Here is a 22,034-nt window from a genome sequence, read left to right on the forward strand (position 1 = left end):
AATGCTTTTCTTTCCTTCACGCCTCCCACTCTTGGTGGGCCGGAGGGTGGAGAGGAGAAAAAACAAACCGCCTGAAACAAATGGATAGTCAAGCAAAACACATTCCCACATTGGCCACGTCTAAAAATAGGCTCAATGCATTGTGTCCTCTGACTCTGCTCTCCACGAGGAGCTTCCCATGTTACTTTTTCAAAAAGCCGTGACAGAAATTCTTCAGTATCCTCAGTGCAGGTTTGGACAATAATTGTTTTCTCTTAATAGGTAATGATTAGATCAAGAAATATTTATCTGAAAATGCTTCCATCTTACTATTATCTGTTTCACCAAAGGAGAAACAAATAATTATTTCTTCCTGTCTCTGGTGAAAACAGTGTTCTATTTTATAGACAGACTTACTCTGCATGTGGAAAGTTCCCCTTTTTATAAGTTACTAGTTTGTCATCAAGGTGGCTTTCTAAAGTCAACTTTATTTGAAACTGGCTTTAAGCCAGACCTCCCAGGCTTCGAGTCTTTCCAACAGCCCTCATTCAGTTTTCTGAAGAGTGAGCTCAGGAAAACTTTGAAATAGGAGAAATGTTGGTTTAAGAAAGAAAAGAGTAGAGAAAGCTTTAAGTGATGACCCTGTAGAGCCTTTATCAGTTTTGATAGATGGTGGTGATGGACTAAGAATTGAAAAGATAATATTTGGCATATTATTGACCCCTGTCAACTATCATCATAATTGGCATATTTAATATATAATTCATTTTATTACAAAATTAGTAATGTTTTCAATAAATAGAAGAAAATGATATGGAACTGAAACCCAAGGGGGGAAAAGTCTGGATTGTCTACAAATTTGATCAAAATAATGCTGTAGCATATTTTAATAATAAAGCAATGTCCTTTTTCTGGTCCCAGGAACTCACAGAAAGGGTCTGCTAAGTGAAGGGTCTATAAACTTGAGTGAGGAGGTTCTCACACTAGTGAAACCACAACTCTCCTCAGTATTAAACTGAACATAAGTCCCTTTATTGTCAGTTCCATGCAGGTAGAGACCCCTTTTGTCTCAGCTTTGCCTCTATCTCCAAAGCAGCCCCCACCCCCATTCCAGTACTCTGCTCACAGGCATGATGCAAAAAAACATGGAAGGATCCTACCTGCCTGGGGACCTGACAGTGAAAGGAGGCAAGACAGTCGCCTTTCTCTAAAGACACGTGTTTACAGTGTGGAGGAAGAAGATGCAAATAGGTAACAAATGGAAAGGATATTTGCTGCCCCGATTACAAATGAATCGCTCAATGAAACAAGAATTTCAGAGGAGGAAACAATTTGGATAAAGTGGGGGTTGATGGAGGAGGGTCTGCAAAGCTCTGGTGAAAGAGGTGGAGCTTGAGCTGGTCTTTCAGACTAAAAACAGAATTGAATCAAGTGAAGATGCCCCCAAGATTGTTAAAGGAAAGGTGAATGGAGCCATTTAACTGGCAGAGGGGAATTTCTTTGGAACCACATAGTGACCTGGATCTGGTGGAAAATGAGGATTCCATTTTAGGCAAATTGGCAATTTTAGAGGCTAGATTTAGAAGTGACATGGAGGCTGGATTGGAAGGAGGGTCAGCACCACCTCTTTGGTGCTACCAAGAAACCTGAATTGGGACGCCAACAACAGGAATGACAAGAAGTAGACATCCCAGGTCTGCATCGGTCCAGGCAAACTTCAGGAGGATTGATAGGAAGACAGAGAGTGAACACATTCATCTTCTCTGGTGGCCCTGACTGTTTGGTCTGTTTAGGCCATACTTTCTGGAATTCCTGGTTCCCTTCCAGGCTGCAGGAGAAGGCTTGGCCTGATTCTCCCCTCCTTCTACTGGCTCTCGTTCCCCCCACTGCAATTCCTTGTGGGTTTTTACCCCCTGCACTTGTGTGGTTTACTACCAATGGGACCCCAGCATCCGGCACAGTGTCTACTCCAGAGGAGTGGTTATACTTTTTGGTAGACTTAAACAGGCTGAGTGAGGAATGTCAATATGGACTGGAAACTTGTGGAGCAATCTGGAGAAGAGGGCTTTGTTTCATATTTACTGCTGTGAGCCCATGTTTGGAGACCCCATGCAGTTTGGAAAGGAACAGATGTGCCACCTCCTCAAGAGTGGAGACCTCTGTTACTAATTGTGTACATCTTAAGAGTCACAGGAGCCCTGAGGAATGGAGCCATGAGGACAACAGTCGAGAGAAAAGAAGTATGGACAGGGTCAGCTTTTAAAAACCACAACCTGGGGGGGCGGCTAGGTGGCTTAGTGGATAGCGCACCAGCCCTGGAGTCAGGAGGACCTGAGTTCAAATTGGGCCTCAGACACTTAATAATTACCTAGCCATGTGGCCTTGGTCAAGCCACTTAACCCCATTGCCTCACCAAAAAAAAAAACACCTAAAAAAAAGTTCGGGGTGGCTAGGTGGTGCAGTGGATAAGAGCACCAGCCCTGGAGTCAGGAGGACCGGAGTTCAAATCCGGCCTCAAACACTTAATAATTGCCTAGCTGTGTGACCTTGGGCAAGCCACTTAACCCCACTACCTTACAAAAAGAAACCCCACACCCCACAGGTTATTCTTTCCTGGACATTCCTGGGCCTTTACTCTTTGGTCCAGACTTATACTTAAGTAGGACTTTCTCCCCATGCTCACATGCATATACTGCCAGCTCAGCTTTCACGTCACCCTCAACAACTTTGCAAGGCAAGGCTATCTTCACTGGGCCTCCAAGGATGCTTCTGGACCACCCCCATTATTCCATTTATTCTCTTATAGTGGGTATTTTAAGGGGATGCATGTTGATTAATATTTTAAACAAAATATACTCAGGATGGTAGTTCTGCTAAAAAAATAAATTTTAAACCAAATAAAGATGTGTTTTGAGTCATCTATATGACTATATTAACAAATACTTGTGATTATGTTTTATGCTAATAATGATACTAGCCAACATTTATGCTAATAATGATTTTAGGTAACATTACTGTGGACTAGACATTGTGCTCAGCACTTTGCCATTGTTATCTCATTTGATTCCCTAGACAATCATTATCTTCATTTTGCATTTGAGGATAGTGAAGCAAACAGAAGTTAAGTGTTTTGTTCAGGGTCACACAGCTAGTAAGTGTCTGAGACCAGATTTGAACTCATGTCTCCCTGATACTAGGTCCAGCATGCCATCTATTGTGTCACCTAGCTGCCCTTTTAGAACCTGGTTAAATACTATAACATAAGATCATGTTTTGAGAATCAGTGAATTCAAAGTTTTATGCATCATGTTGGGTTTTTTAAGCTAACCTCTTCTGAAAAAGTGAGATTTTGGAAGTGCTTAGAAAGGATGGATGACCAAAGGGTATTCAGAACACCATCTAGAGGGGTCGGGAAGGGCTGGGGAAGGGCTGACCTTAGTAGCACAGAGTGGAACTATGGGTTTCCACTACAGATTTTAAAACATGCTTTTGTTGAGGAAGCCAAGCCCTGCTTCATACCCACATTGTCTAGTTAGCTAGTCAGCCAAGAATCTGGTTAAAATTTGTCCCTGAGGTGTTGAGATGTGCATTCTGACAGGTTTAATATTGAGAGAACACCAGGGATCCAATGAGACTGGAACTTGAAAAGAGCAAGGCCCTAAAGAACAGATTTGCCTTGAGTTCGACTTGTAGAAGAAAATTACAAGCACAGGCAGCTAGCTCAGGGATGCATCAGGTAGAGCACCAGTCTTGGACTCAGTAAGAAAACCCAGCCTCAGATACTTAACTTTTGCTTGACTGTGTGACCTTGGGCAAGTCACTTCACCTCATTGCCTTGCCAAAAAAAGGTTACAAACAGATTTGTAGTGACAGAAATGCAATCTATTACATATTTTTTACATCAACATGAAAATTTTCATGTCTTTGATATTAAATTTTAAAATATATTGAAGTATTTGTCACTGAAAAAACTTAACTGGCTTTTCACACCTTTTGTTTTTTACCAGGTTGATTTTTGGAATGTTGTATCCTGCTTATTATTCCTACAAAGCTGTGAAAACAAAAAACGTCAAGGAATATGTAAGTCCAATTTCTTCATTTTGTATGATATAACTTGGCTACAGTTCTGTGATGACCCTCAAATGATGGTGTCATCGATGTCAGATGCACGCCCCCTGCCAGAGATGCCTGTTCCCTCAGTATGCCTCTTGCCTGGGTGGGCCAGCCCTCCGAGGAGGAGGCTGGTCCTCGGGTGGGGCACTGTTGGCCAGGGGACCGGCCAGCCTCGGAGCCTCTGGAGCCTGGCCCAGCCAGGCAGCAGCTATGACTTGAGAAGGCCCTGAAGTTGTGCTTCCCGGGAAGTATCCCAACTAGTAACTTATATGGCAGTGTCACTTCAGGGTGGTTTCCATCATTTCTTGCACACACATACATCAGTTGTTGTTTTTCTCCAGTTCAAGCAATTCTGTTTCTCTTCTAAGGAACTGTTTTCTTTAAAGTAGATATAACTCCTATTCTTTTGAGAATAATCCCCATCTGTGAAAATCGGGGCTGGATCCTGCAGAAAATCTAGAGATGACAGGTCAAGTCAGATCTGCTCTGGGATCTAAGGGAATAATTCCTTAAAGGGAGTGGTAGGTCAAGCCATCCTCCCCCACCCCAGCATTGGTCTCTTGTATTGAGTGTAGACTCTCGGCTCTTGAGTAAAAAAATTACAAATCTAGGAGAAAAAAAATTAAGAGCCTCTGTGAGAAACAGGAAGACTAGAATGAGTTATGTCTGGAAGATGTTGGATTTGAAATGATTAAGGGATTCTGGGAGTGACTGACAGGCATCTGGTGTATGGAGAGAGCCTGGGGAGGGACCTCAAGACTTGGGAGGTGTCTGGGTTGTTGTAATTGAACACACGGGAAATGATGAGAGATCTCTGAAGGAGAAAGCCGGGGGGGGGCGCTGAACCTGAGAGCCTTGGGGTTCACTGAGTTGTGAGTGAGGCAAAGAAAAATGAGGAGTAGACAGGCAGGGCCAGAAAACCAAGAGTCATTTCAGAAAAACCCAGAAAGGAGAGAACACCCAGGGAGGGTTAAGTTGTCAAGACTGTCACCTACCACTAGGTCCAGAAGGAGGAGAACTAAAAAGAGACCATCCCGTTTGCCATTGAGAGGTGAGGATGACTTTGAAGGGAGTAGTCTTGAAGTGGATTTGGAATTGGAATTTGGAAGTGGAATTAATTGGAGCCAGGCCCAATAACAAGTCTCTGTAGTTTAAATGTCCTTATGGAAGCATTGCAAAATTCTCATTTGTAACTAAAAATGAAACAAATCAATTCAACAAATATGTATTGAGCACCTACTATGTGTAAAGCACTAAAGGAAACCATATGTAGGATACAAAGATTAATGAGAAACTTTTCCTTCAGGAGCAAGCAGACTAGGGATTGGGATAAAACAAAGACATAAATAATAAGGCAGGTGGTTGTCATCAGCCTAGCATCTCTAGGGCCCTTTAAGGTGTGCAGAATACTCTTGTGAAGAACTCCTCGGAACCTCCCAGGAACCCTGAGTCATGGGTGCTGCCATTAGCCACAATGACAGACCAGCAGATGGGTTGGTAGAGGTTTGGGGACTTGCCCAGGGTCACTCACCTAGGAAGTATCTGAGGCCTCTGTGATTCTAGGCCTAGAGCCAAGTCCGAGGGGGCATCTCGGTGCAGCCAAGGACATGGGAGGATCTTGATCAGCAAGAAATTCAAGTGTGGATGAAGCCATTGAGGAAGAACAGGGAAAATGAAATGAGTTCAGATTTGCACTGGGGAGCACCTGCAGTCTTGCCAGGCCCTGTGTGGGGGGCTTATGCACAGAATAAGTCCTTCCAGAATAAAGACCAGGCAGTTTGATCCATCCCTGATACAGCAACCAAGATGATTGTTCTCGCTCGAGCGCACATCTGATGCTGCTGCTCCCCTCCTCCTGAAGCCCTTGCAGTCCAGTAGAAAACCCTGTTTGGCCCCCTCCTCATCCACTCCGGCCTCCCCCACGGACCTTCTCCAAGCTAGTCCTGGGTCCTCTCCTCCCTCAAAGCCTCGAGGATCCATCCAACCTTTGGCTGCTCCCCATCTGCAGATTAAGAGAGAAGGGGAAGATGGGGAGGAGACTGTGCATGATGGGCTCTTTGGGTGGTCCCACAGCGCTGGGAGGTGGTTGCTGTTAGGATCCCATTTTCTAGTTAAGTCAAACAGAAGTTAAGTGCCTTGCCCACATCACCCTAGTGAGTGTCCCAGGTCTTCCTGCCTCTGCTGCTGGCTTGCCCTTGGGGAGGCCCCATGTTAGATGAGAGGTGGAGTTTGAGCCTTGTTTGGGTGGAGGCAAGAAAGGGATTCCTTATGGCCGCAGAGGAGAGACCAGTGCAGGCCCAGAGACGTGGGGAGGGCTTCACAGAGGGGTGGGTTTGGTCTGCAGATCAGTCTGGAGACCCTGGAGCTCCTTGGGCAGGGCAGAGCTGCTCTTATCAGTGTGGAGGGGGATGGGGAGGGCAGACTGGAACCCAGAGTACTATTTGGGAAGTTCATGCAGGGGTGGGGGGAGAGAAGAGGAGGACAAGATGGGCACCAGAACGGGAGAGAAAGACAAGGTCCCGTCCCAGAGATGGCCAGCTGCGGGAGATGAATCCTTCTCCAGTCATTTTGGGGGGCGCCATGAAAAGAGAATTGGGCTGGAGAAAATCTGGTTTTCAATCCTAGCTGTGCTCCTTTGCTGCTGTTGATCCTGCACAGCTCACTCACACGCATCTTCTTGGAGCTTCATTTTTATTATCTTAATAGTATTTTATTTTTTCCCAATTGAGTTTTCAACATTCATTTTGGAACTCAGATTTCTCTCCCTACCCCTTCCCAGACAGCAAGCAGTCTGATAGAAGCCACACATGCAGAATCATCCTAAAGCCATTTCCTTATTAGTCATGTTGTGAAAGAAGCATCAAAACAAAAGAGAAAAACCACAAGAAGAAAAAAAAACAAAAAGCAAATAAACAAAGTGAAACTAGTCTGCTTTGATCTGCACTGGGATTCCATAGTTCTTTATGGGAGCTTCATTTTCAATGAAGTGAGGAGGGTTAGGATCCGTGCTGCCCTTGAGCCTTGAAGGTTGGAGATCCGATGGTTTTATGTGACATCCCCCAAGGAAGAGAAGGGTGGGGGTAGTGGGAGCAGAGCTCGGGATTAGGAGGGCTTGAGGAGCCCCTTTGTGGCAGACCAGAGGGAAGGGTGGGAAAGAGGCTAAAACTGAAAGGAGCCAAGGGCCGGCTGGAGGTGAGCAGAATGGGGGAGCCTAGAGATAACAGGCTCCGCTTCTGAACTCGAAGGGTTTGAACCTCCTTGTCCCACTGAGCAGCCTACTTTCTTCAGTTCATTTCCTTTACCCTCCCCCCCCACCATGTGCTGCCACTCTGCCCTTGAAGGCTGCACGGGGCTGCCGGCACCTGAGAAAACAGCTGTGGGGGTGAAGTAGAAAGGCTGGAAGGGTGTCCCCTTTGGCTGCTTTCCAGTCTTTCCATGACTCTTTAAAACAGAGCCTTCCTGGGGAGTTGTTTCCTGTGCAGGATGGCAAATGCAGCCTGTGTGAGGTCCTAAAGGTTCCTGGATCTCAAACAAACACCCAAAGGAGGACTGGGAGAGTTGGGGGAGATCTTTTCAGCCCAAAAATAGATAAAAGTGTTTATTTCCAAATAAGTATAGGAGGGAGTCAGAGTTCTTATTATGAGCAACATTAACCAGTGTCTCAGAATTTTTCCTAGTGATGAAAAGGAAAAAGTAAGGCTTATTCATTAAGGAACTGAGCTGAGCTCATTGACCTCCTGGATTGAGAGCTTGTCTGATAGGAAAATCTATGGCCATGTCCAGTACACCTTCCCTGCCTGCTCAAAAAAAAAAAAAAAAACAACCCAAAAAAAAAAACCCCTCCAAAAAAACCCTTTGTTTATTCATAAAGTTTGGAAGTCTTTTAAACCTAGGAATGAGAGGGACAAGAGCAAATTTTAATTTTATAGCAGTTCACTCTGCAGGGGTCTTTGGCAGGACTAACAATTTAAGTCAAAAAGTAAGACTAAATCTTGAGAATATTCATTGGGGGAATTTTAATCGTTTGGGACCTGTCAGGTTTAAATTTGAGAGGCTGTCGATTTATAAAGCAGTTTGGTCATTTCAGTCACATCCGATTCTTTGTGACCCCATGTGGGGTTTTCCTGGCAAAGATCCTAGAGTGATTTTTACCATTTCTATCTCCAGCTTGTTTTACAGTTGAGGAAACTGAAGCAAATGGGGTTAAGTGACTTGCCTAAGGTCACACAGCTACTAGATGTCTGAGGATGGACTAGAACTCAGGTTTTCTGACTCCAGGCTGGCATGTAAATAAAATGATGATGACCTTGGAGTCAGGAATAGCCAGATCACCTTTGATATTTTATATGACCAAAAGCAGATCCCTTTATCACATCAAACCTCAGTTTTTTCATCTGTGGAATGGGGATAATCCTCACCCCAACCTCTCAGGGTTGTTGTGAGAACCACTTTTCAAACCTTAAAGCATATAAATGGCAATATTGGCATAAAGTCAAGCTTGGCTTTCAAAATTTTCCTGTTTGTACTTTTCCTGGGTTTTTTCTTCTGTTTCCCCCCCCCTTTTTTTTAAAGAAGACTTCAATTACTCCTCCCCCCAATCTTTGCCCCAACCCCATTCTGTAACTATAGGGAAGAAGCCTGGAAATAGTGGAGGTGCCAAGAGAGAAGGTAAAGGCCCTGTGGGCCTGAAGGCCTCCCCTTCCCAGACTGCGCAGGAGCTGCCGCTTCCTCTGAACAAGGAGGAAAGCCAGTAGCTAAGGCAGGGAGGATGGAGCCCGAGGTCGCTCTCCTGGAGCTCCCTGCCACAATTGTGGGCTGAAGAAGGGGGTCTGTGCCCTGGGGATGGGCTTGGAGGTGCAGGGAGGCCTTGGGCTCAACCAAGGGGGGAGTGAGAGCAAGAACAAAAGATGGGTGGCACATCTGGAAAGTTCAGAAGGACCTGAGTGCCGTCTGCAGGGGGAGCAAGCCGTGACTGGTGGGGTGGGGTGGCGCAGGAGACAGGGAGTCTTTCCTTGGCTGTACCACCTGCTGGCCAGATGACAGCAAAACCCAGTCTCTCTGGTCTGCCTCTGGGCGGCCCCTGCCCCTGGAGCTAAGCCGGCCCACTCTCGTCCCCTTCAAAATACAACTGCCCTTGAGCAAGCACACCGCTGACACCAGGCTAGACCTCAGGGTTTCTTACCCTTCTTTGTGTCTTGGACCCCTTTGACCACCACTCTTTCTCAGAATCTTAACATAAAACAAGTTGGCTTACAAAGACAATTGACTTTATTGAAATGCAGTTGTCTAAATATATTATTTTAAAAAAAGAAGTTCACAGACTCCAAGCTTAAGAAACCCTTTGCAGCCCTGCTGTTCTAGGAGGTTGTGGTAGGTGCTGAGGAGCCAGTGTCCAAGTGGCTCCTGAGGACTTGATGGCCAGCCCCGGTCTGTGCTGGGAAGGTGCCGGCCTGGGCCGCTGGAGAGTAGGTAGGGCCCTGGAGCCCACCCGTTTCACAGATGGTGAAGGAGGGTTAGAGATGCTTCTTGTGCGGGGCAAAATTGCCATGAATTTGTGAGTCTGAGGTGGATGGGGTAGAAGGCCAGGCTGCTCCTGGGATGCTCGGGAGGGACATCAGAGGGGGTTGTGTCCCAGCCACCCACTTAATGAAGACTTCATCCTTTGGGCCTGCAGCATCTGTGGGAGGTGGGTTGGGGGGAGCTAGGCTAGCCAGGCCTGGCCCACCACTGCCCTCAGGTCACAGCCAGGAAATGTATGCAAAGGAAAGGCCCCGGTGATTTCTTTGAACAACCCTCCCTCCCCCTAGCACTTTGCATTGGTTGTTGTGAGGGGCAAAAGGCCTTGACTCATGAGGAAAATGATTCTATAACTACAAGCAACTATTGACATTTTGGGTTCAGAGGAATTTGCCTATATAATTTACAGCCATTTCCAGCATCCCCCCCTTCATGTGGGCTTCGTCAGGGTGGAGATTTTAATGGCTTTCTTTTTCTTTGTGGTATGGACTAAGTAATTTGACACATATGAGGCTTTTCCATAACTTGTTTTACTCAGAAATGTCCCCTTTTCATGAATAACAATCTAGAATTAGTATTTTTTCCATTTTAATCTTTTTTGGGGGACTATTCCATTTGCATCTCAAATTACTTCATCTCTTTTCATCCCCCCCCCAAAAAAAGGTATATGTAAAGTTACCAGGCATTAATGAAGACACAAACCCAGGCCCTGAAGGAAATGATTATTACTAAGCTGGGTGGTATAAAGTATAAATGCATTCAGAATTTTAGAATGGTAAGGAGATTAACCTTGCATCAAAGAGTTCAGATTTGAGCTAGTTCTTGAAGTTTGCATGGCATTTGGTCAAGGAAAGAATCAGGGTGAGGACATTCCAGATTGTGTAGACCCCCCCCCCAAATTCCAAAGAAATGGGATGAGTCTGACATCATACAGTGTCAAGACTAGTTCTGAATTTGAAGTTCTTGGCACGAAAAGGCAGTTGTGGTCTAGTTGGTAGAGATCCTGGCCTTATGGATCCACCCAAGGCACTGAATGACCTCGGGTGGGGTCTCATAGAGAAAGGGTCCAGGGATGGCCAGGGTCCTGGGGGGGAGGCAGGTGATGAGGAATGAGCTGTGGTTCTCTAGGAAGAGACCATCATGTTGTAGTGAGATCAAGTCTAGCCCAAGACTCGTGGAGACGATCATTAGTTACCTAGTGAAAGATAGGTGAGATCTGGAGCCGAAGGAAACAAAACAGAAGACACAAAGACTTCTGTGCGCACACACACAGACGCACACCACAAATACAAAATGGGGAACCTAATAGCCTATCATGCCCCCTTCCAAGTCTTACCATTTTATGATTCTAGAATGATCAGCCTGAGGCCTCAGCTTGAAGCCCTCTGGTGATGAGCTCCCCCCCCCCACCAATTCCCACTCTCTCCTGAGGCCTCCAGTCCCCCTTTGGGATAGCTCCAATTATTAGCAAGGGTTTTTTAACACTGAGTCAAAATCTGACTTTCTGTTCCATTTGCCCAGGCCTTTAGAGGTCTGTCTTCTGGGGCCAAGCAGAATAAATCAAAATAGTAAGACACACACACACACACACACACACACACACACACACACACACACACACACACAATACAGCACTTGAATAGAGTTGGGGGAGGGGGGTCATCTCTCTCATTTTGAGTCATACGCTCTTCTAGTGTAGCCTAGATAGCATTTGACATTGTGGCCACCATGTTACTTTTTGAAGATTTGCTTTCTTATCTCTTCAAACCATTTCTGAGAATTTACATACATCTTAAGAGCATCCTTGACAAAAACAAGAAGGCCACACAGGCTCCTGAAGCAAGTTTTCCTTGCCTAAGTTAAGCTCCTGCAAGATTCCCTGATAAAGCCAGCCACGACTCATTTTGTTAGCAGTCTTCTCAGTGCCAGCATCAAGCAAATAGGGGGGGGGGGTATTACATACTTGGCAAAAGTGCTTGGGGTCCACATGGGGCCATGTGTTCCTTTAGATGGTGAGGTCACTGTACTCTTTTTGCAGTTGCTATTGTACTGAGGTCAGCAAGCCCCCAGAACAGCACAGGATCCTAGGGAGGCTCAACCACCACTCGGGTCAACTGAGTCATCTAAATGGCTGAAAAATGCCTGTTGCCAAAAAACAAATCATCCTTTTGGACGGAAGGATGGAATCTGTTCTGGACAATGGCTGCAGGGAAACTGAGTTCAGAAGTAAACCATGGCTCGGTGGCATTTGTGAAATTCCGCAGGGCTTTTCACAATCCAAACTACCCTCTAACTTCATGCTTTCTTGGTGGTGCCTGGGAATCATGGGGCACCAAAACCTCAGGGCACCTCCAAACCAACTGAGAGGCATGGAATGGCAATATGTGTTGATGACTTGCATCTCTGTATGAAGGGGGAGTGTCTCAGCTCTCCATAATTGGTGGAAAAGGTGCTGGCCCCACTGTGGACCTGAGGGATGTAGCCCACTGCCTCTGACAGTCCGGCAGAGCCCCAGGGTGTGTGGGGGGCAGGAGGCCAAGCCCAGGAATCGCCCAGAACAGAAATCGAGGTTACAATCATTCAGCACACAGAACTCTACTCGTTTGAAGATCTTGGCAGACCCACCAAACCAGGCTAAGGGCAGCCGAAAGGTCACAAACCAGTCAGTGAGTGAGGAGCCTGTGGAGTCTTTGAGCTTGGTCAGACATCACAGGCCAGGGTCACCCCCTGCATCCCAGTCCAGCTCCAGTTGTCATGGACTTGATGGTGGCAGACAGGCTGATGTCTTTGGGTGGCTCTGCCTCACCTCAGTTCAGTTCATACAGGAGTCACGACATCACCTGTAGGCTCATTGGACCTCTTGGAAAAACAGGACAAGTTGTGTGTCGTACCCCCCCCCCCCCCGCCCCGCACCTACTCTTCGATCTGAAGACCCTGGCCCTCCCTCTCCATATCTGCCTCCCAACTTTCCTGGTTTCCCTCAAGTCCCTGCTAGTCTCACTGACTCCAGTGCCTTCCTTCTGATGATTATTTCTGATTTATCCTGGCTATTTTTTGTATGTATTTGTCCGCTGCAGATAGTTGCTATTGGTCCTGTCACTCTCACAACCTCATGACGATGCTAAATATTGAATCAAAGGTGTACAAGGTATGTTTTCTGAGCAAAATTAGTTCTTTAACATGAACCCTTTTTGTTCTTGAGAATTGATGTTTTAATTGGGGTTTTTTTTTTGAGTTAAAAAGTTCATTTTTTTTATTAAACTAAGAAAATAAGTAGAATGATTAAATCCTAAATATTTTCCAAAAAGCTAAGACTGTCAGAGCCCTCTGGCTTCTTGTTGCTGGATGGTGGCAGCTTGTGTTCACAGCCCGAGCTCTGCCCCGGTGACGCAGGGCACAGCTTGTGGGTAGGAAGTTCGGCTCTGGTGTCCATTCACTTTACTGTACTCACACAGGCTTAAAATAGCCTCTCGTCCCCCGAGAAGGAAGCCGAGGATACCGTCACGTGACTGTCTGGGTTTTGTCCAGATGGACATGCCAAGAAGGTTTTGTCGGCCTTCTGGGGGCTACGGAAGAAGCCAGGCAAGTGGAGGCGTGCTCAGGCGCCTGGGCAGGGCTGTGACCCATATAAATAACCCCGGGGTGCCTCAGGCACTTCCCAGGGATTGGATGGCTTCTGAATTGTGAGATGATGAGTCATTCTGAAAGTGTTTTTTCATTTAAAGTATTAACTTTTTATAAATAGACTTCTTTTGTTATTTCAGCGATTTCAAGCATTAGAAGTATTCTTTGAATAACTTTCTAAATATTTGTTCTAAATTGCATTGCCTTGGTTTTTACATGCTTTAAAATGAGATGAAAAGTCTAAGTTAGAAAATCTCTGAAAGTCATCCCATTTTGGATAGAGCCATGGGACTGGAATGAGAAAGACCTGAGTTCAAATCAAGCCCTGTGGCCCTGGGCAAGTCCCCTAGCCTGTAACTGCAAGGACTGGCAGGTTGTTTCCTGCAGGACCTGGCCTGGGAGGAGCCCTTCATAGAGGCTCCAGCCCCTTCTCGAATCTTGAAGCTGGACAGGGGATGTTTGCATGATAGTTGGCCAGCCACCATTATCAGGATAAAGGAGCTACTAAAGTTATTTAAAATATAAGGATGCTGAGTAGACCTGCTTGTCCAGAGAACACTCTTCGGTGATTTGGTGCACAATTGAGAAGTATGAATTAGATTTTTAAAAACCATATGCAGCCAAGGCAGATGTCACAGAGTCTGTTCTCTTGGACTTGGTTCAGTCTCAGGAGCAGATGCTGTATTCCCTGACTCAAATCTGCTTTTTAAATTTAGAGTGGGATCACACTGCTGCCGCCCCTCCCTCAGCCCTTTGGATTATTCCAGATGGCCCTGCTAGCCCTCTCCGGCAGCAGCCTGGCCTCCTGGCCACATAATGATGGATCCCTGACCCCCGTCCACTCCCCGGGTGCCCTCTTTGGCCTCTTCTCTATCTGGAGACAAATCCCTTGGCTCTCTGCCCTTTGGCATCATTTGCTGGCTCTGGCTCTGGACTGAGCCTGGTAGTTGCACCCAGTTTGCATGGTAAAGCCGAGAGCGTCAAACCCATTTCACCTTGGATGCCCGGGTGTTCTGGGAGACCTGCTGCCCAATAGATGAACCACAAACCAGGTCATGTAATGAAAGCCATATCAGTAACCCAGATGAGGGGATGGAGGAAATAGGCCCAGGGCTCCAGTTCTAATGCAGGGAGGTGACCTCCCCCCATGTCCCAGGAAGGTCTTTGAAGAAGAGGGAGATGTGTGTCAGATTCCTTCTCATCTCTGTCGACTGAGTAACAGAACTTTATAGAGATCATCTAGATTTCTGAAAAGCTAAGTCTTTCCTATTCTTGTATCTAAGTGCCGGATTATTTACATGTCTCCTCAGAAGCAACATCAAAGGAAAAAAGCCATCCCCTGCCCTCAAGGAACAGGGGGCATGCTAATTGAACAATGAACTGGAGGCTCCTTTGGGCAGGGCCCCAAGGACACGTAGGGACTGAGGCAGTGACCTTAAGGCTGACTTTTTTTGGCAGCAAGCTCCCAGTTTTCTCCACTCAGCCTTATTCTCCTGCTCCTGGTGTGGGTCTCCAGGTCTCCTTGGTCACCCAGGCCTGGGGCACCTTGAGGCTACACCCGTAGATGAATGAGCCACAGCTGAGATGAGCCTCTTCCTCTCTGGGCTCTTTAACGAGCCAGGCTTTTCACTGCAGTCCTTTCTTTTCTTTCTCTGGCTTCAGTTTATGGATTTACACATAGTATCGCTTTGCATGACTGCTCAAGAGGAACATGGCTCAGCAAACTTCACCCAAATGCTGGTGGTTTTGTACCACCCATGAGCCAAGTTGTACGTTTTTAAAGAAGGTTTATTGTATTTAAAAATGTAAAAATCTTTCTTAGTTTGGGTTGTATAAAAACAAGCCACAAGGTCAGATTTGGCCCTTGGGCCCAAGTTTGCCAACCTCTGTTGTGGAATTAAAACATGTTCTAATTTTATATGATATTTAAGAAATATTCCAGTTCAGAATCTCACGTTTTTGTTTTTGTTTTTTTTTTTTTTGCAAGACAATGGGGTTATGTGGCTTGCCCAAGGCCACACAGCTAGGTAATTATTAAGTGTCTGAGGTCGGATTTGAACTCAGGTCCTCCTGACTTCAGGGCCAGTGCTCTACTGCACCACCTTAGCCACCCCCCCCCATATTCTTTAAAGAAAACTATAAGTGGCCTTGAAGATAATTTTTAATTAAAAAAAACTTTGCTAGCTTAAACATTTGCTGTCACATCATTAACAAGTTCATTAATGGAAAGTCATAATTTCTTAAAGTTTGTGGTTCCTACTGTGGATGCCAAGCAAGCTCCCATCAAGATCACTTGTAATTCTTCACTGGCCTCCTCCATATTTGAATTAAATTATATATGTCATTGCTCATTTCATCACCTTGACAAAAAGGACCAAGAATTCTAAAGTTCTAAGAAAAATATTAGCAAAGAATAATTCAGCAAAGAAAATATATATGAAGTTGTAGCATTTTCCTTTAGGAGCATTTAAATCAGTGATAGAAGCAAGTATTCAAGGTGATTCTTATCTTTCTCTTACAAAAAGAATGTTTTCCTTGATGTAATTTTGCTATATATTCTTTACAACCTAGAGATCATATTCAAGTTTTATTTGTAGAAAGTACAACTATATATTTACAGAACCCAAGCTGAACCTCAAAGATGACTATTCCAAGTGGGCAAAGAGATGAGGGTGGGCATTCATTAAGCCTCTCCTAGGAGTACCAAGAGAGGGTGAGATGGATGAGTACTTAGTTATGAAGTCGCTGGCCAGGCTCTGTATAGGTTAGTCCTTGCTTCCAAGAAGTTGATATCATCCTTGGGAAGACTGCATACGGATAATTAGACACGAGTGAGACTGAATGTTTTGGAAGTGATAAGGCAAGAAAGGCACTGACAGTTGGGGTGGCAAGATAGGCTTCCTTCCGAAGGTAGGGTTTTAACTGGATCCAGAAGGACTCTTGGAGGTGGAGGCAGAGGGCCAGGGTACCGCTGACCATGGAACATATGAGGAGACCTGGTTTGTTAGGATGGTGGTCGAGGCCTGGAAAGAGAGAGCCCCAGAGGAGTCTGCCTTTGAACCCAAAGTGGTAGGACAGACACTATTGGAGTTTATTGAGAGGGTGGGGGCATGGGTGCCAGGTAACAGGGTTAGAAGGGGATGGATTGAAATGGGAAAAATCTTGATGACTCAGAGACCAACCAACAATTAGTTGCAACAGTACAGGCATGAAATGATGGCCAAGTCAGAGAAGAAGCAGAGATGAGAGATCTGAAGGCAAAATCCACAGACCTTGGCGACAGATTGGACGGGGGAAGAGTTGAGGATGAGCCTGGGGGATGGGGTCACGGTGGACCTTCAGCAGTGATAGGGAAGTTGGAGGCGTGCAAGGGGACATGTTTAAGCTGTACATGGGACCTTTGGGGATGAAGATTGGAGGTTGGCAGAGGTTAAGGCTAGAGAAGTGGTTTTGAAAGTCATCAGCTAATTTCAGAAAAACCTGGGAAGACCTTTAGGAACAAATGCAAGGTGAGGTGAGCAGAGCCAGGAGAACGTTGTCCATGATAACAGTAATGTTATAAGAATGATCAACTGTGAAGGACTCTGATCCAGACAACAATCCAAGATAATTCCAAAGGACTCGGGATGAAAAATGCCATCCACCTCCAAAGAGTGAACTGATGAATACAAATTGAAGTATACTTTTTTCACTTTTTTTCTTCACTTTTTTTTTGACAATGTGGCTAATGTGGGAATATATTTTGCATGATTTCACATGTATAATTGATAATATTATTTACCTTCTCAATGGGTAGGAAAAGGGGCTAGAAGGAAGGAGATAATTTAGAACTCAATTTTTTTTATAAATGAATGTTAAAAATGTCATCAACACAAAGATCCTAACTCCCTGGGTGCTGATGAGATCCAAAGAGATCTATAGAGCAGAGAAGCCAGCAAACTATGCCTCACAAGCCAGATTTGGCCTGTTGATAGTTTCATACAACCAACAAGAGCTTGAATGAGTTTTAAAATTTTTTAAATGGTAGGAAAAAATGGAAAGAATATTTCATGACCTGTGAAAATTATGTGAAATTTCCATTTCCATTGCATTAAATAAGTTTTATGGGAACACAGCCATTAGTCTTCATTCATTTCCAACCTGTCTATGGCTACTCTTACACCTCAAGGAGGAGACAGGTGGTTATGAAAGAAGACTCCATGGTTCTCTCGCCCTTGGCATGCAGCTCTAAACTGAAGAGATGCAGTGGTCACTCAAGCATTTCAGCTGCCACCTGTATTCATTCTCATGACATTTTTATTTTGTTACCAATGCACAGCCATCATATCAAAACAAAAGGGAGGGGAAAGTTTTATTATGATCTTTGACCTTAGGGTCAAGATTGAAATTTTTCTGAACGAGATGAAGCACCCTCAACCACCAAATACCAAAGAGCGTTTGGAAATTAGCTTTGGTTGTAGACTTGATAATGTTTTTTAATTGATTCAACAAAAAATTAAAAAGCAGAGCAATACTTATATATGAAATTGATATTGTGGTAAAGTTAATTTGGTAGTAATGGCAAGCCGGTCAAAAGTTCAAACAAGAAGCAGGATCTCCCACTCCATTCTGACCCAGACTCACAACTGATATTGCGCCTCCGAGTATGAGCCCCATAGTATTTTTTGGACTTTGATGTAATGCATAAGAAATTTCCACATTTCAAAGTCCATTTAACTGTTCAATTAAGAATATTCCACATCCTTTTTTCCCACTGGGAAGTATTTAATCTGCAAAGTGATGACATGCTGAAAAGAATAGGCTCAGGAGAAAAATGTAATAGAATTCTAAAAACACCATCCAATCTTTGAATGTGTTCAATTAAAATCATATGCTTATGAATTGATATCGGCATTTGGCAGCACCTTTTTCTGCACAAAGACATTTTCAAAGATGAAATACATAAAATTCCATTACAGATCATCATTAACAAATAAATGTTTACAATCAATTTTGATGATGGGGAACACTAATTTTGAATCTTCAACTAAGCAAAATGTAATTTTCCCTCAAAAAAATTAATATTCTTTTCATATAGTATACCTGTATTACAATAAATCAGTTACAGTTTGAATTTCATTAATTTAAAAAAATTGTATGAATTATATAAATACCTAAATAACATAGTAGCCCTCAGACCCTTTACAGAAAAAGTTTACTGACCCCTAATATCAGAAAAGTCAGAGAAGAGGACCCAGGACAACAAGAGCTCTGTGAGACACTCACAATTTGAGGGGCATGATTTGACTGAAGGAGACTGAGAAGAAACAGGCAGCAAGGTAGAAGGACTCCCAGGAGGGAGGAGGGTATCGAAGAGAAGAGTGTCCAGGGCAGGCTTCAGAGGGGTGGAGGGGGCTGGCCGTTAGATTTTGCAATTATGAAATCATTAGTCAATTTGGAGGGAACAGTTTAAATTTAATAATGAAATTAGGGAGCTACACTAGAGACTAAAGAGGAGAGGGAGGGGGGCAACTAGGTGGGGCAGTGAATAGAGCGCCAACTCTGGAGTTGGGAGGACCTGAGTTCAAATCCAGCCTCAGACACTTCATAATTGCCTAGCTGTGTGACCTCGTCAAGTCGTTTAACCCCATTGCCGTAAATAAACATTTTTAAAAATTAAAAAAAAAAAAGGAGAGGGAGGGAAAAGGCAGTGGAAACACCAGTTGTGGATGGTCTTCTTAAAGAAATTAGCACAAAAAAGAGGAAACACAGAAGGACTGAAGATGAGTGAGGAGTTGAGGTACTGGAGAAGACATGGCAGGATAGAGTCCTGGGATATACAGAGGGTTGCCCTTGGCAAGGCCACTTTGTTGCATGATGCAGGGATGAAGGAAGAGACTGGCAGGAGACATCTGGGTGAAGGGAAGTGGGGGAGCTCTCTGTGCATGAGTTTTTTGTAAAATATGAGAGGACAGGGAGGAAGCAATGGGAGGTTTGGAAGAGCCACCATTGAGAGGGGAAGAGTTGTTTGGGGGGGCCTGATAGGTTTATCTTGTAACAGAACCCCATTGAGGTTTCCTAGTATAAATTCATAATGGACTCAGCCCATTTCAATTTTGAAATTTTTTCTCCAGTTTTGTTCAGCACACATATAAGAACAAAGGCTGAAGATTGTGGAAGCAATCCAAGGCTAAAGCTTTAAGGATACGGTAGAGGAGAGAAAAGAACAGTATTGAGTTGTTCACAAAAGGGTCAAGATGGGGAAGGGAAGGAGAATGTAGCCAGTTTAGGGGTGATGGCCTAGGGAAAAAACTGAAGGTCAGTTTAGACCAGGAAGAGGATCTGGGATTGCAAGGCAGGAGGAGAGAAGTGATGCTGGCTAGTGATCAAATAAGGGAAATTCAGAGTTTGTGACTGTGGAAGTGGTATATTTGTGAGTGATGACAAGATCAAGGATAAGATCTTTTTTATGTGTATGGCTAAGGTGGACTGGAAGATTAGATCATGTAAGTAAGGTGAAATGATGGTATTTGAGGGAAGATTGAGATATTTAGAAGTTCTTCAGTATGAGGTCAAGTGTAGAGAAGACTTATAGAGACTGGGAACCAGAATTCATTGTGGAAAAGGGGGAGTGTCTCTGAGGATAGTTGATAATAGCTACCAGAATTTGGTTGGATGATAAGTATGAATTTCTGTGAACATCAGAGGAGGAGAGGTTATTTAGTGATGGTGGAGGCCAAGTCCTAGAAAAGACAATAGGAAGCAAAAAATGTGCTAACTTCTTTCCCTCCCTCTCTCTCCTCTCCTCAGCAGTTAAGTCCAGGAGAATGAATGAATGCGTCAGTGCTAGAAGGGAAAACTAGGTCTCAACCAGAAGATGGAAGGAATGGGAAAGACAAAAAAAGTTAAGACAAAAGTAAATTTATTGGTGGTGCAGCAGGCGTTCAAAGGAGGCAATGAAAGGGGATGGGTGTGATATTGTTGGAGTTGTGTCAAAGGGGATGGGAATGTAGGGCGGCTAGGTGGTGCAGTGGATAAAGCACCGGCCTTGGAGTCAGGAGTACCTGGGTTCAAATCCAGTCTCAGACACTTAATAATGACCTAGCTGTGTGGCCTTGGGCAAGCCACTTACCCCACTTGCCTTGCAAAAAAAAAAATAACAAAAAATTAAAAAAAATAAAGGGGATGGGAATGAGGGATTAGGTGGTGAGGTTCAGGAGTTCAAGGGATAGGGTAGAAGTTCAGAATCAACTGGGATGGGGAAGGTGAATCAAGGAGGAATTTTTAAATCATTGAACAATAAGTTTAAATAAATTTTCCAAACTATGCAAAGGAGATGGGATGGGATGCTAAGATCAGAGTTGACTAGTTTGTCTGGAACATGGAAGCATGAAGGGAAGACAGAGTCCACCAAGGAAAGGTTTATATGGAAACTAAGAATTTTATGTTTTATTTTAGAGTCAGTAGCTTCAAGAACAAAGGACTAGCATCATCTGATTTGTTCTGTAGGCCAGAGGAGAGATGGGGAGAACCTGCAGTAACATGGTGGCCATGTGAATAGAGAGAGGAATAGACCAATGGAAGAAGCAGGGCTGGAAATGGCAACTCTGTGGACTCTGGGGTAGATCATATGTGTGTTGTCTGATAACCATAGAAAACTTAGTTATCAGGTGATGGGTTTGCTTCATGTTCTCTTCCAAGTTGTCTTTGGATAGATGTCGCAATAGTCTGATTCTAGGCTGTGGCATCCTTGGGTAGACTCTTTTACTCCCATATTTTGTTTCATCTGCAGATTCAATAAAGATAACACCCATGCCTTTCTATGAGTCTTGATAAAAATGTCACATAACCAGCACCTCGGTCTGCACAGATCACTGCAAGGAAGCCTTCCTTTTAAGTTGACATTAGGGCCTTTGATATTTGTTTATTATCCCAGTTCAGATCTGGTGATTGTATCCAAACCGTAGATCTATCCCAGCCCTTCTGTTGTTCTTACACTATAGTTTGAGATAAAACTTGGCTAAGCTTGATCTAGAGCAGAGCTGTCTAGAATGCAGCCCAGGGGCCACACAGCCCACTTTAGTAAACGAAGCCAAGCTACAGCTGAGCTCTCACTCAAATGGCAAATCAAATATATTGTCTATTGTTTCAATAAAACCTTTTAAATACGGTTGGCAGCCCTGATCTAGAATATCCCCTTGTTCTTTCCATTTAGTATCCCAGGCTAAAAAAGAAATGACATTATCTGGCCTGCTTGTTAAGAAGCCAGACGGGCAGTCACCATGTCCTGTGCTGGTCACCTACCCTCTGTTTAAGAGTCCTTTGGATTATGACAGCAGATATGGGTCCTGTGGTTTGCAGATGCCATGCCTTGAAAACACTGGTTCTCCAAGGTCTTTCAGAGATCACCCATGGGGACCAGAGGGACCGAATGTAACCCATCTGGATCACAGAGAAAGGGACCAGGTGCTCTTAGCCTCTGTCTCCTACACGGTTGTGAGCGGGAGGATAGGGAGAAAGGCATCCTTGGTAAAATGTGTAGTGTCAAAAACAGCATCAGTAAAAGAGGAAAAAAGGAATTGATGTGAGAAAATATTGTATTAAATAACCCTCTCAGCGATCCCAGGAATCTCTTTTATTCTAAAAGGATGATTCATTGTACATTTGATGTCATGTTTGTATCGTGGCATGTTGGACATTGGAACTGCATGTGGTTCTCCTCCCATGTTCTAGGACCACTTAAGAATGAGAGAACACAAATTGGAATTGAACCAAGACTCAGCCTGGCTAGTTCAGAGTACTGGGTGAGACAGTGTAAATGA

The 22,034-nt window shown here is 44.5% G+C and overlaps 1 protein-coding gene across 2 annotated transcripts in view; it reads left to right on the top strand.

Annotated features, from left to right (window-relative positions):
- REEP3 (receptor accessory protein 3) overlaps positions 1 to 22,034 on the top strand; it is a 72,969-nt gene that overhangs the window by 18,729 nt on the left and 32,206 nt on the right. For both annotated transcript variants that reach the window (XM_074232360.1, XM_074232361.1), the window contains exon 2: positions 3,987 to 4,059. In XM_074232360.1, coding sequence (XP_074088461.1) covers positions 3,987 to 4,059 — 73 coding nt within the window. The remainder of the gene's footprint in view (positions 1 to 3,986; positions 4,060 to 22,034) is intronic.

This window comes from Macrotis lagotis, chromosome 4, assembly GCF_037893015.1.
Source record: "Macrotis lagotis isolate mMagLag1 chromosome 4, bilby.v1.9.chrom.fasta, whole genome shotgun sequence".
NCBI lineage: Eukaryota > Metazoa > Chordata > Mammalia > Peramelemorphia > Peramelidae > Macrotis > Macrotis lagotis.